The sequence below is a fragment of the Syngnathoides biaculeatus genome, chromosome 23 (genome assembly GCF_019802595.1).
Source record: "Syngnathoides biaculeatus isolate LvHL_M chromosome 23, ASM1980259v1, whole genome shotgun sequence".
In the NCBI taxonomy this organism is placed as follows: Eukaryota; Metazoa; Chordata; class Actinopteri; order Syngnathiformes; family Syngnathidae; genus Syngnathoides; species Syngnathoides biaculeatus.
This window is the reverse complement of record NC_084662.1, coordinates 4,877,496-4,891,539: the sequence shown is the minus strand read 5'-3', so window position 1 is coordinate 4,891,539 and position 14,044 is coordinate 4,877,496. Positions and strand designations below refer to the sequence as shown.

Sequence of the window (14,044 nt, the reverse complement as noted above, 5' to 3'; positions counted from 1 at the left end):
GCTGGACATCCAGAATAATATATAAATATTTCCAATTTAAAAATATCTCATAATTTTGATTCCGATAGGGGTTATAAAGGACCGCAAGTGAAATGTTCATTTCAGTCCATGCAGCGGGCTGCTAAAAAAAATAAATGTTCACAATTTGGACAGCCTTTATTTAAACCATCCAAACTTTTTGGATCCAGCCCTCCAGAACAGTGATTTTCAACCACTGTGCCGTGGCACACTTGTATGCCGTGAGAGATCATCAGGTGTGCCGTGAGAAATTATCCAATATCACTTTTTTTAATTAACATTTATGAATAATTTTCTGCAAATATTATGTCATTGTCCAGTGTCCGTGCTGTAAAGGCTGGCAGAGTAATGTAATATTTGTCCGTGTGCCAACACGTAGCTGATTGCCTCGTTCCTCCAAGAGAATTAGTGATGCACCTGAGAGGCCGTGGTGACAGTCATGGAGAAGTTTTCAAAAAGGACAACTGCAAACTCCGAAGTGGGCCCTGGACAAGATTCTGACCCAGATGTAGGCCCTAGTATAAGTGGTGGGAAAAAGAAAGCAAAGACGGTGAGCTCAAGGCAATATAGTGAAAGCTATCTTTCGTTTGGATTTACTTTCACCGGGGATGAGACGACACCTACTCCGTTATGCCTGGTGTGTGGCGAGAAGCTATCCAACAGCGACATGGTGCCAAGCAAGCTTAAACGCCATCTGTCTGCTTCTACTTGAGGAAGTGGGAAAGCGAGCCAAGTTTGCCAAGTTGAGAAGACCAAGCTGAATTTCCGTGGAAACAAGATGAGGTGGCCCAAGTTGGAAGAACAACACGAGCAATGGATTAATTATCAAAGAACAAAGAATCGCTGTGAAAGAAAAGCAACAACATTCGCTGGACATTGACATGAACAGGTTTAGCAAAGTGAAGTTGTGAACAACGTGGGATATATCATATACGCAATAAGTTCGGTTGTATTTTATTAATATATTTAATAATGTAGCTATACAATATAGCGATACTAGTTTAAAGCATACGGTAGGTTGCATGCACGCTATTCAAAAAGGAAACGAGTTCGGTTATACTTTATTGAAGTATTTAAAAAGCGTGCATACACGCTACCGTATGGTTTCGGCTATCTCTATACAGTTATACTCTATAGCTACATAGTTAAATGCTCAAATAAAGTACAACTGAACTCACGAAAAGTACAACTGAACTCACGATTTACACTGTTGGATGGATATATATGTCAGTAAAGTGTGTACCACTGAACTCGGTTTCCTATCCGGTACCTTTTTAAATAGCGTGCATGAATGCTCCCGTATGCTTTAAGGTAATGTTGCTATATAGCTATATCCTTTGCAGCGCTAAACGTGCATGTAAATAACGTTTGACGTGCATGTTTTGTGTCAATTATTTCTTGGCTCATCGTTTTTTGGTCTGCTGGTTGTGCTGTTGTGTTTACTGTGGTGTAAAGATTTTTTTTTTGGTGTGAAACGGTGGATGAAGACGGTGTGTTGACTCAAGACTCGCTTCCACCGCTTGTAGTGGAGGGAAAAAAATCTAGCCTTGTTATTCTGCTTACAAAAATAAAGGTGCTATTGGGCCTCACTGTCTTGCGAGCACCACCCTGCCTGGGCCTAATAATACGGTGCGTCTTGTCCGTGTGTTAAATAATGGAATTTCACCCGCATCTGAGGATGCCTTTAATACGGTGCGCCGTATAGCCGTGAAAATACGGTTTTCACAAATTTATATATACTGTTTGAAATATGGGCCTGTTTCAGGGAACATAAAGGTGGATACACGGTAATTGTATTTTCTGCCATCTAGAGAAACAACATTTAATTGTTCCACCAGTCATTACACCTCACATTTGTAGTAGATCAATAACCCGCTCAATCCGAGACACCACGTGATCAAACACAAAAAACAGGTTATGGGATTTCATGACATGATGGTTTGAAGTCCTACTTGTTTAAAAGCCTTATAGCTTTATTTTCTTTAGGGGTCGTGTCTTTGGAGAAAATTTAAACATAGGTATGTATCAATTATTTATAAAAATATGTGATCTATGTAAACATGAACGAAAGCCTTAATATCGGATGTTATCATCTTTGGTAGCCCATGATGACACCTTGTGGAAAACAAAACACATTATAGACTAAAAACTGTTTTGGCGAATGCGGATGTTGGTTGCACATACTGTATAGAGCTCGTGCACCTACGTCATAAAATCACATGGCATCTCCATATTGCTGGTCAAAAAAAGCAATGTTGCAAGTTATTTCCGTTGAGAAGAAAAGAAAATATGCCTTATAGCACAATGTCTGACACCGTTAGACATTTAGAAGGTGTTATAAAACAAAGGTACGTGGAAAAATTAGAGACACTTGGCATAGAGAACCCATATTTAATGCTGAAGTCGATGTTTTCGCCAATAAGAAATTGGACTGTTAATCGGCTTCCGCTTGTCTTTGACAACTGGATATACACATGTATCTGGTGAGTAATTCGTCGAGATTTACACAGAAAAGTTTGAAAGCATATAAACGTCTGGACGCATACAATTACTTCATTGCTGGATCTGTTCGCAATCAGGAATAAATCCCACATACTGATGGAGCCACTCAGATTTTTTCAACACAAATTCGAATATTTAAATAAATGACCCCCGGTTTTACAAAAACTCGCATCCATTAACTATGACTGAATAAAAACATGAGGACAGGGAGTCGTCTCCTCCATACACGGCAGCGTATTGTGGCCACATGTAAACCTGCATAAACCTCTTTGCGACAGCTTTTTTTTTAATACGTATTGTTCTCAAATGAGTCAACTTAGCGTTATAAATGTTTCTTGATTATTTGAGATTGAGAAGAATAATTCCTACCTGAAATTTAATGATCACTACACAGGCATGTGTATTTCGTTGAGCACGATCCATCCCATTTAATTGCCGAAATCCATCAATGTTTTCTCATATTTTCAGCTGGTATTCCATGGAATGAGCTCTTTGAAGAATTGTCTCGTCTATTGTGACAACCAACACCACAATAGGTCTCGGGCATTGGGAAAAATGTGATCCGGTTCAGCGACTCCCAAGGAGCTTTGTTTGACCGGCAACCCATCGATCTTTTCTGGTCTTTTCAGCTGGTATTCTATAGAATTATATCTTTGAATAACTGTGTCGTCTATTGTGACAACCAACAGCGCAATAGATCTTGGGCAATTTAAAAAAATTGCTCAGGTTCAATGGGTCCCGCACTGCAGAGCAGCTAGGTTTAACCGGCAATATGGTGCGCTATATATTCCTTACAATTTGAATGTTTTTAATTTGTAGCATAGTGGTTGAGACCCAATGCTGTAGAGTCCTGGATAAAGTGAAAGCTGCGGGTATTGTTTTCCTTTTTTTTTGGGGGGGGGGGGGGGGGAGTTGGAACTGACACAAGGGTGTTGGATTGTGTGCAGATCACAATGAATATTAATAGTCATATTATTATGTTTGTGTTTCTCTCCCAATGTTTTGGCTATTTTTCTGTTTCCTTGGTGAGTGCTGGTGGGTGGAGTCTCCTGTGCCGCACCTGCTGATCATAACGATCAGCTGGGTATTTAGATTCAGCAGAAGCAGAATGAGGACATGTATTATGGTATATATTTTTCTTTTTGCTCATGTTCCATTTACTGTCATGTCGCTCTCCTTATTGTCTGTCCCTTTATGAAAACATCTCTAAAATACAGTATATGTTATTTAGTACCTATAATGTTGTGTTAATTGAATTCTGTGTGTTTATTTGTGTTCTTGGGAATGTGCTTCAAAGTACTGCTTGTTATTGGCGTGTTTGGTTTAATACTGTAAATCCTGTTTGTTTGCTTAATATTTGCTGTCTTCTTGGGGATCCAAGATTCAGCATTTAAAATAACAACATTCAGAGGAACAAAGATATTTTTTTAACCCTTGCACTGATAGTTTGGAGCTTCCGCTCCCCAGCTGTGTGAGAATACAGTAAATATATGCAAGGAATATTCGCCTCAGCACTGAGCACAAGTGGAATTGAAGAATAACCAGCTACAATATGTTGACCAATTGCATAAAATGCTATCCAATTCAAGACATATCAAATATTCTGCCTTTACAATAGTAATGGACAGTTTAGATTTACACTATCAGAGAGGTATAACCATTGTGGTTGTCCTTTCCAGTGACAGAACTGTACTGAAGTCTACGTTTGATTACCTCAATAGCTCTATTGAAAAGGGGGAAAAAAACAGGATCCTCTTTGTATTTTTGCTTTTTGTATGCTGATTAGTTTACTCACCATTTAAAATCTCGCCTTCTGCCTTTTGCCTTAGGCAGAGGTCAGTATGTTCACTGCACAACATATTTGACACTTTTCTAAAACAAAATAGTTGTGTTTCCTTTTTCAAGGCAACATGTTTGGAATGACCTGCATCATGCACATGCTATTGCCACTGAGTGCCCAGTCATTCATTTGCTCTTGACTTGCTTTTATTGCCTTCGATGCACATGGACAGTGGACCCTGACATTTATTGGCCTTCATACCCTAAAAGCTACCAGCCAGCGCTGCTGCCTCATCCACTCTCCCATCTTTCAGTCACATCCTCTACTCACAAGTATTTAAACTGTCACTGACCTGCTGCTTGCCGAAACTGCATAGCACTCTCTGTTGTATGATTCATTTAAAGAGAATTGTGGGCCGCACTCTAAAACAAGCATTGACCTGAGTGTAATATACTAGCAGGTCGTGTGAGAAGCAGATTTTTCAGGTATCTGTACTTCATTAGAGTACTTATTTTTATGCATTTTTACTTTTACTTTCCATTTGAAACCCCTTATCAGTTATTTCTACTCATGTCAAAATAGGCTAATTACTTTTTTCACCTCCATGGATGACATGATGTAAAAAAAAAAAAAGACCATGCTAATGAGGTTGTATAATGTCAACATGCGTACTTGTCAGACCTCAATTGTAAGTCTCTGAAAATGCCCTAACAGCTATCAGCAGATAATCACACATGAGTATTGCCATGTGTTCAGTTTGTTGGAGGAAACTAATCGGTAAATTTCAATTAGTTTTCAGATGGCCAGGTGGCAAGATGGTCGCTTGTGGTCTGTGTGCTGGATGAAACCCCAGACTAACATCACACTTCACTTGACCATATCTGATTTTGTTAAGAGGTTGACTATTCTTCATCTTATGTTTAATTTGTTTTGTGTTAGATATTGGCAAATGCTCTCTATGGTTAAATGATTGCTTCAGAAAATGGTGATGCATGATAACATTTTAACAATGCCATAACACTACTAACCATATGTAATGTGCCTTTTTACCAAAGCATAACCCAGCGTCCTCCATGTTTCATAAAATGTACAGTGTTCTTTTCTTTGGATACTTCATTTTTGCATCTGTAAACATAGAGCTGATATGAGTTAAACAGAAAGCATTTCAACTCACACACTTGGTAAGCTACCAAGTTGCTTAATAATATGGTGAAAATGAACTGAACACCACTGGTTAACACACGACACAGTGAGAGTTTCATGAAATAAATTCACAAATATTAACCGAGCCTGATGTACAGTGTAGCTAAGGCACATCCTCATAATAATAGAGAACAGTATGGAATTAGTTGGGAAACCAATATGGAACAAATGCAAGTAAAGAGCAATGTTTAGCTGGATTTTGGCAGGGCTGCTGCTCCAGCACCCTGGGACCTGTGTGCGTGTGCGTGTGTGTGTGTGTGCATGTGTGTGTGTGTGTGTGTGTTTGGATGCGTCATGAGTCTTTTTACAGGAGTTGACGTGTGGGAGTACAGCAGCTGCAGCTTGTTATCCTAATTACACCCGACTGCTTTTAAGACACCGTGGGATTCTAACTCGTCGCCAAACTATCAATGCACCTTGTCACGTTCGTGGCCTAGTCCCCCTATCTTGACTTGCTTTGAGACATTTTCTCAGCCTCATTCTGATTTTCTGTGTCTTCAGTTTGCCATCTGCTCCGGATCCCTGCACCTCCGTGCTCATCTCCTGGAGCCCACTCTGCCAGGCTTCTCCACACTAGAATACTTAATCCCTAGTGTTGTAGTATAAATTCCTTGGTTTACTTTGGTGACAAGAAAATATCCATTCACAACCTCATTTCCCTGTCCTATCTGCATCTGGGTCTCTCCTACTTCTCGCCTGAACCTTGATAGATTTTAAACACTTTGTAATTAAAGACCATCACAGGGAATTTTGGGAAGCATGATATTTTACATTGCCTACAGTGCATCAACAGTCACTATTCGGCATATTGCCTCATGCCAACAAATTGCCCATTTATTGCATGTGTAAATTCGTTGACTTTTGTCTCAGTCAATCAGCGCACACCGACCTTTTAAAGGCATGTGCTCGTCAAACTATGTTGATGGTGCTATCTTGTGGACAAACAAATACATAAATAAATGGACATTTCTAAAGTATCAAAATAGTTTTATAAAACTTTGAAATGTACATAAATATGGACTAAATAATTGGATAACACATTGTTGATTTCATCTATTCCAGGGTTTTCTTGAGCAGATTTTCTTCACCTCAATAAATGAGGATTACTTCATCATGGGATTCAGAGGCCAATTTTAAAAAACTATGAACTATTACAACCAATATCTGGTGTTTTGTGTGTCTGAGGCACCCTTGAATTAGTTTGCAAGCACACACGTGAATGCTTCATTTCATGATTACGTGAACATCGTCGTGTGTGCATGGTCCCTTTGCGTTTGCTGAAACCACAAATGACATGAGAAATAAATCAGCAGAGCATCTGCTGAAATTATCAATTATTAATGGTCATAGATTAAAGGAACCTTTCATGGAGGTGAATCGTTCAAACTTTTAGCCGTCCTGCAACCTACCAAAACCATTACTGAGACCACACCACTGATTATATTTCTAGATATAATATGTGTATACGTTATATTTTCATTTAGAAATTATTTATAATTGTTGGTAATTTCTTTCAAAAGAACAAGATCCCGGATACAAGCACCTGAAATGAGTTTCCTCCTCATGGCCCTAGAGATAGGATGAGAAGCTCGGTCATCCAGGAGGGACTCAGTGTGAGCAGCTGCTCCTCCGCATTGAGAGGAGCCAGGTGAGGTGGCTGTTGCATCTGATCTGGATGCCTCCTGGACGCCTCCCTGGTGAGGTGTTCCGGGCATGTCTCACCGGAAAGAGACCCCGAGGACGACCCAGGACACGCTGGAGAGACTATGTCTTTTGGCTGGCCTGGGAACGCCTTGGGATCCCTCCGGAAGAGCTGGAAGAAGTGGCTGAGGAAAGGGAAGTCTGGGCATCCTTGCTGAAGCTACTTCCCCTGCAACCTGACCCAGTGAAGCGGTAGAAAATGGATGGATGGATGGATGGATGGATGGATGGATGGATGGATGGATGGATGGATGGATGGATGGATGAGAATGAGAATGAGCACCTCTAAATCAAGATGATGGTACTCAGTGGGAAAAGGGTGGAATGCCCTCTCCAGGTCGGGGATGAGATCCTCCGCTAAGTGGGATATTTCGAATGCTGTATCTTGGGGTCTTGTTCACAAGTGAGGGGAAGAATGGAGCGGAAGATTGACAGGTAGATTGGTGCAGCATCTGCAGTGATGCAGACTTTGTATCAGTCCGATTTCATGAAGAAGGAGCAAGCCAAAAGGTGAAATTCTCCATCAAAGTTCCCTCTGATTTTTGACGTATCTGAGGAAACACGCTAAACTGGTGAGCAGTCCCTTTGACCACTATGAGCAACATCAGGCGTATGCACTGTTGTCAGATCGGTGTTATCCATTGGCATCACATGCCTCATTAAAAAGATTCAGATTACAGCATTTACATTACCATCACAAAATTGTAATAATTTTATTTCTGTTTTTGCAAACTTATTATGAGAATGTTAACAAATGAAAAAAAAATTGCTAACCAAGCCAACTATGAACTTTAAATTTGAAATGTTGCCTCCAACTTTGTTTCATTTATTTATTTTTAACCAACAATTATATCCCCGTCTGTTTACCTTGGTGTAAAACTGAATTATTGTTTTCAGAATATCTTTAGCAATGCATGTTGAAAGCTGAATAATGCTACCAAACAGTATTAAGGTTAATGTAATGAGGTCTCCTATTTTTAAACTACAAAATTAGCTTTTTGTGCACTCTATTGTCTGTGCTTTCATCCTCTATCAGGTAGGGTAATGTGGGATTTTAACATTATACAACATCTCATCCTGTACTTTCTACTTTGGCTTCAGACCAGACCTTTTTTACTAAAAAAAGAGAAAATCGTGTCCAGTTTGATCACTTTTCTTCATTGTTTTATTTTATTTTATTTTATTATTCACATACTCCGACATTCATTAAAGCAACAGCATTTCTTTTTCTTCTTTTGAGCAGACATGAGCAGCATGTGTAACTCGTCTTTGCTCTACATTGCCCAGACTGTGTTTCTAAATAAAGCACAACTTGTGGGTGGTGTCTGTAATTATGAGTGTACCCCTTTAAGAGCAGGAGGTAGCCAGTGTCAGATAAACAAGAAAGTAGACTGTTTGGCATGGTGTGGCCGAGCAGCATCTTGTTAGAGACCGCTTGCTGCCATGTTTAAAAAAAAAAAAAAAGTCAGGCTGTTGTTCACTGCGCTGGATCGATTTTCATGTGCACTGTGCGTGCGCTACAAGTGCACAATTTCGCAGGTATGCAGCTTCGAGGGAACATTGCTCTCCATGTACCAGTCGATTTACATTCCTTCACTGACCTATCATCACAAACTGTGGTTTGTGACCAAAAGAAAAAGATCTTAGATACAAGTGGGCAAAATGAATTTCCTCCTCAAATGTCATCCACAGAGTGTCCGAGCCATCCCTAAGAGATAGGGTGTGATGTTTTGTCACCTGGTAAGGGCTCAGAGGAGAGTCGCTGCTCCTTCGCATTAAGAGGAGCCAGATGAGGTTCCTGTTTAGGATGCCTCCAAGACACCTGCCTTATGAGGTGTTCCTGGTACATCCCAACGAGAGAAAATCCTGGGGACGACCTGGGATATTCTGCAGAAACTACTGTATATCTTTTGGCTGGCCTACGAATGCCTTGACATCCTCTCAGAAGAGCTGGAGAAAGTGGCTGTTCAGAGAGAAGTCTGGGATTTGCTGCTAAAGATACTCTGCCCTGACCTGACCTCGTATAAGCGGAAGACATTGGATGCATGGATGGATGGATTCACATAAACTACATCTAATCGTCTATTTTCCGACCCCCTTATCCTCACAAGGGTCGCGGAGTGCTAGAGCCTTTCCCAGGAATCTTCAGGAAGAGGTTAGGGTACTAGTTGCCAGCCAATTGCAAAGCACATACTGTATCAACAAACATACCACACAATTTCCACACACATTCTCGCTTAAAAAGAATTTAAAGTCTTCAATTAACCTACCATACATGTCTTTGGGATGTGGGAGGAAACCTTATTCCCTGGAGAAAACCCACAGAGATACGGGGAGAACATGGAAACTCCACACAAGCAGAGCCGGGATTTGAACTCCAGTCCACATAATTGTGAGGCAGATGCTCTAATCAGTAATCCATTCTCCTGCCAGTCCAAAAAACTTCCAAATTATAACATTACATGTTATGGTAACTCTATCACGAATAAGTAATGCTACCAGTATAGCAACTGTAAGGGGCGTGGCTTTGGTAGAAACTTGGGTGAATATGGACCAGCAGTGTTAGAACTACAAACTCCCTTTTAAGTTTGTGTGTAGGAAATTGTCTTCAATATTCAGATTAAAAAATGGAAAATATACATTTAATAATAAACAATAGCATATCACAATCTAAATCACAGTAAATAGTTGCTTTATGACGACAAAGAGTGTCAAGATTTTCTTGATGTGGTTTAGGAAGAAAAATGAAAATGAATAATGTTTAATTCAAAAGAAAATGAAGACCACTTAAGTCAGAAATAGAACAAACACGTTTCATGATTCAGCAAAATTCCATTCATCCATCCATTTTCTGAGCACCTGGAGAAAACCCACACAGGCACGGGGAGAACATGCAAGCTCCACACAGGCGGGGCCAGTATTTGAACCCCAGTACTCACAACTGTGAGGCCAATCCTCCACAGCTGCTCCATGGCTGCCCTTCAGCGAAATTACATGATGCAATATAAGCAAGGTATGGATGTATGTATATTAGCTACTGGTGATGTTGTTTGTTTTTTTTTTTTTTTTTGTTATACCTTACAAAAATAAATGCTGTCTTTGGAGTATTTTCTCATATTTTCATTACAGCCAACTGTAATAAGATCACTACTAACAATGTTTCACAAGTCTATGAAAACGCTGGAACGGACAGTATCATGACAGTATCAAATGCAATATTACAGTAAGCCAGTGCACCATGTGTTTGCTTTGCATGTACCAAATTAGTTATCTTTTTTCTTTTAGCTGACTAGCAGAAGGACACAATTATTTATTTATATATTCTTATCAATTTTTGGTCTGCCAATGAAATACAAAAGTAGACAGACGACACCAATTTAAAATTTGAATATTATTGTTTCAAGGTGGAGGCACTGGTCTTGTGCCTTTCATGCCGACAGCGCAAATTTGATTCCTTGCCCCAACCTCATAAATGCAAGTACAGTAGTACGTTAGAATGGACATATGCTGCAAAAACTGCAACGGAGATAACGCGAGTGACTTGCTATGGTGACTCATGTTGGGGCAAGCAAAAAGTCAAAACAATATGATTGTGATAGCTGAGACTTTAAAAAATGATTAATTCCAAAACAAAAGATTATGATCACATTCCCAACCAGAAGGACAATTAATCATTTGATCAATTTTCTGTAACACTTGTCCTCGTTTGGGTCGCAAATTATCTGGAGCCTATTCCTGGTGACTTATGGACACCCAGGACTAGTCGCCAGCGAACTGAAGAATAATTAATTGTCACTGTACAACAGTTACAATCAGATGCCATTGTGTGAGACGCACAAATCACAAGTTACAAATGATTTTGTTAATAAACAACTGATAAACAATATGACCAAAAGAAGAACATATGGTGATTAAACCAGCGGCACGGCCGCATGGTGGGGCGACTGGTTAGAGCATTGGCTTCACAGTACTGAGGACCGCGATTCCAATACCGACTATACCTGTATGGAGTTTGCATGTTCTCCTTGTGCCTGCGTGGGTTTTCTCCGGGCACTCTGGTTTCCTCCCACATCCCAAAAACATGCAACATTAACTGGACACTTTAAATTGCCCCCAGGTGTGATTGTGAGTGTGACTGTTGTCTGTCTCTATGTCCCCTGTGATTGGCTGGCAACCAGTTCAGGGTGTAACCCGCCTTCTGCCCAATGACAGCTGGAATAGGCTCCAGCACTCCTGCGACCCTCGTGAGGATAAGTGGCTCAGAAAATGCATGGATTGTTATTAAACCTACTTAATCTTCATATAATTTGTGCCATAAATGTAAAGACTTGGCTGAATGAATTTTCTTTTGAATATCAATCAATTTAGATTTTTTGTCAATTTTACTTATGCACATTTCAATTATTGGCATCTGTTGTCAATAAAAAGGACAACATCGTTTCCAAGAAAAATAAAATCAAACTTTTAATTTCAACATGTCTTTACAGTTCAGTTTTAGGGGTTATGCTCTGTGACATTTTCTGAAGACTATTACAATTTTTGATATGTAAGACAGACAGAAAAAGAAATGGTCTTATTTCTGAGGTATGAATAAATATGTCTGATTTTCTCAATGTGTGAGAATCTTCGAAGCTCCAATTCCAACATGGTGACATTCATTCACTCGTGCCCGTCTTAACTGTTATTATTTATGATTGTTTAAAGACAAAAGTTGAATGGATTTAACATCTAGGTAGGATCATCTATAGACTCGATTTTGAAGTATAACACATAAATTGTGCAACTCGTAATTTTTACGAAGATGCTTCGATTTACTGGTATGCACTTTTGTCTTCACTAAAGAAAAACATTTTAGTGAGTCACAATAATATGTTATGTGAATAAGGATTGCCTTGACTACGACTCCCTAATGTTTTGACTCATCAATAATACTTTGAAAATAGGTCTCATCTGGACTGTTTCAGCATGGGACACGTTTACCCATCGAAAATCAAGACAGCTAAATTGCTGAGTTAGATTATTTTGCGTATGCATCTTTTCCGTTATTGTTCAAATCATCAGAACATTACTCACATACTGTACATAGAATGCAGCCGTGTATTTAATCCACCACATACTTGAAAGTAGCACTGTCTCATTCATATTTTTCCACATCAGATGTGTCGTGAAGGTAACTACAAGTGAATAAAATGACCATATGATTGAAGAAATGCTTGCACAATCCTGTAGCAAGTAACGCACAAGTCACCCTGCAACCTCACTCCTTCCTGCCTTCTGAAAATCTGTCTTTTATAGAGACGATTACTAATTGTTATAAATTGTATATTTCAGACTTCATTGCATTGCTGCATGCGTGTAGCATAAGGGGACAAAGCAAAAAAAAAAAAAATCTAATGGAGTCTATATTAGCTATTGCAGTCATGTCATGCTGCATGTGTTGCCAGGAGATGGCAAGAGGGAACCACTGCATAAAAAAAAAAGAAAGAGGATATCCCTGTGCGTGTGTACGTGTGTGCAGAGCTGAAGACCCAGTGGAGCCGATACAATTCACCACCACGAGCACACGCAAGGGCGAAGACCTAGAAAAGGTCCTCCAGATGTTTGGGTTATGGAGAGGGTTGCCTCGTGGCCACACTGTACGTAGCAATGCAGCCCACCACGAAATGCTGCATCCATTCAGAAATCGTGGCACTGCACGTAGATTTGAATTCTGCACCATCAGTCTCTCTCTCTCTCTTCTCTCTCTCTCTCTCTCTCTCTCTCTCTCTCTCTCTCTCTCTTCTCTCTCTCTCCCTCTCTCCCTCTCTCGCTCTCTCAAGTATATTTTGGAGGCGAGAGGGTAGTACAGGTTAAGAAGGGGCCTGCTTTAGTGGCGCTGCAGGGCACCCAACTCACCTTTAACGTCGTGTTGGGGTAGCTGACGGGCACCTTGTGGAAAGTGCTGTTGGAAAGCACAGCCTGTCTGATGTCTTCGAAGATGGTGATGATATCATCCAGGAGGCAGCGCTTGTCTCTGTGGCTCAACACGCAGAGGTGCGCGAACGTGTAGTTGAATCCTTTGTAATTGACCCGCAAATCCAGAACCTGCTTGTGAACTTGCAGCACCTGGTCAGCCACTTCCAGGATGTTTCCCCCGGACTTGGCCAGCAGGATCAGCCTGCCGTATCTGCCCGGTGTGTGCAAATCCGAATACAGTTTGTGCTTGGACTGGTCGATATGAAACAGGCTGTTGGCCAGACTTCGTTCAATCTTTGCCAGGCTGTGCGTCGGCGCCACCAGCAACTCGAGGTCCGTCTCCGGTTTGAATCGGCTTAGCACCGTAGATCCAAAAATGATGGTGAGAACCGCGGGCACGGTGAGGAAGAAAACGGGGTGTCTGCTAACGAATAAGCCTAACCAGTAGAAAGAAGCCTTGAGCCCTCTGTGTATCACTTGCCGCAGCATCCTCCACAAAATCCAGCTTGCAGATGCCCCGTCTCCTCCGATCAAGCACGTGTGACATCAGACTCTCGTTTCCCGACTCGCTCCAATTCGGAAGAGAAATAACGCCGTGCACGTACAAACACACACCTGGAAAGACAGCATTGCAGCAATTCGCCGCAAGACACGCGGAGAGTCACACCGTCAGTCGAACAGTCACTAGTTCATCCTTCATCACCCTTTCCAAAAAGAATCCTTCTCGTCTCATTTCAAGCCATTCCGCCCGTGTCTAAGAGGCGGGCGGGGGGGAGCCGCGCGAGTCCACTTGACTGTGGCGGCTGCACGCCAGCGACGAGTCGCCGCGGTGTTATGTGTGCATGTGGTTGTGCATGTGGTTGTGCGTGTGCATGTGCGTGTGCA

General features: G+C 40.9%; 1 protein-coding gene across 1 annotated transcript in view; it reads right to left on the bottom strand.

The window, feature by feature from the left end:
• The window catches only part of ptchd4 (patched domain containing 4), a 39,956-nt gene extending 26,272 nt beyond the window's left edge, over positions 1 to 13,684 (bottom strand). The window contains exon 1 of the mRNA XM_061812398.1: positions 13,100 to 13,684. Within this exon, the coding sequence (XP_061668382.1) occupies positions 13,100 to 13,648 (549 nt within the window). The 5' untranslated portion in view covers positions 13,649 to 13,684. The remainder of the gene's footprint in view (positions 1 to 13,099) is intronic.
• Between the last annotated feature and the right edge of the window lie 360 nt (positions 13,685 to 14,044).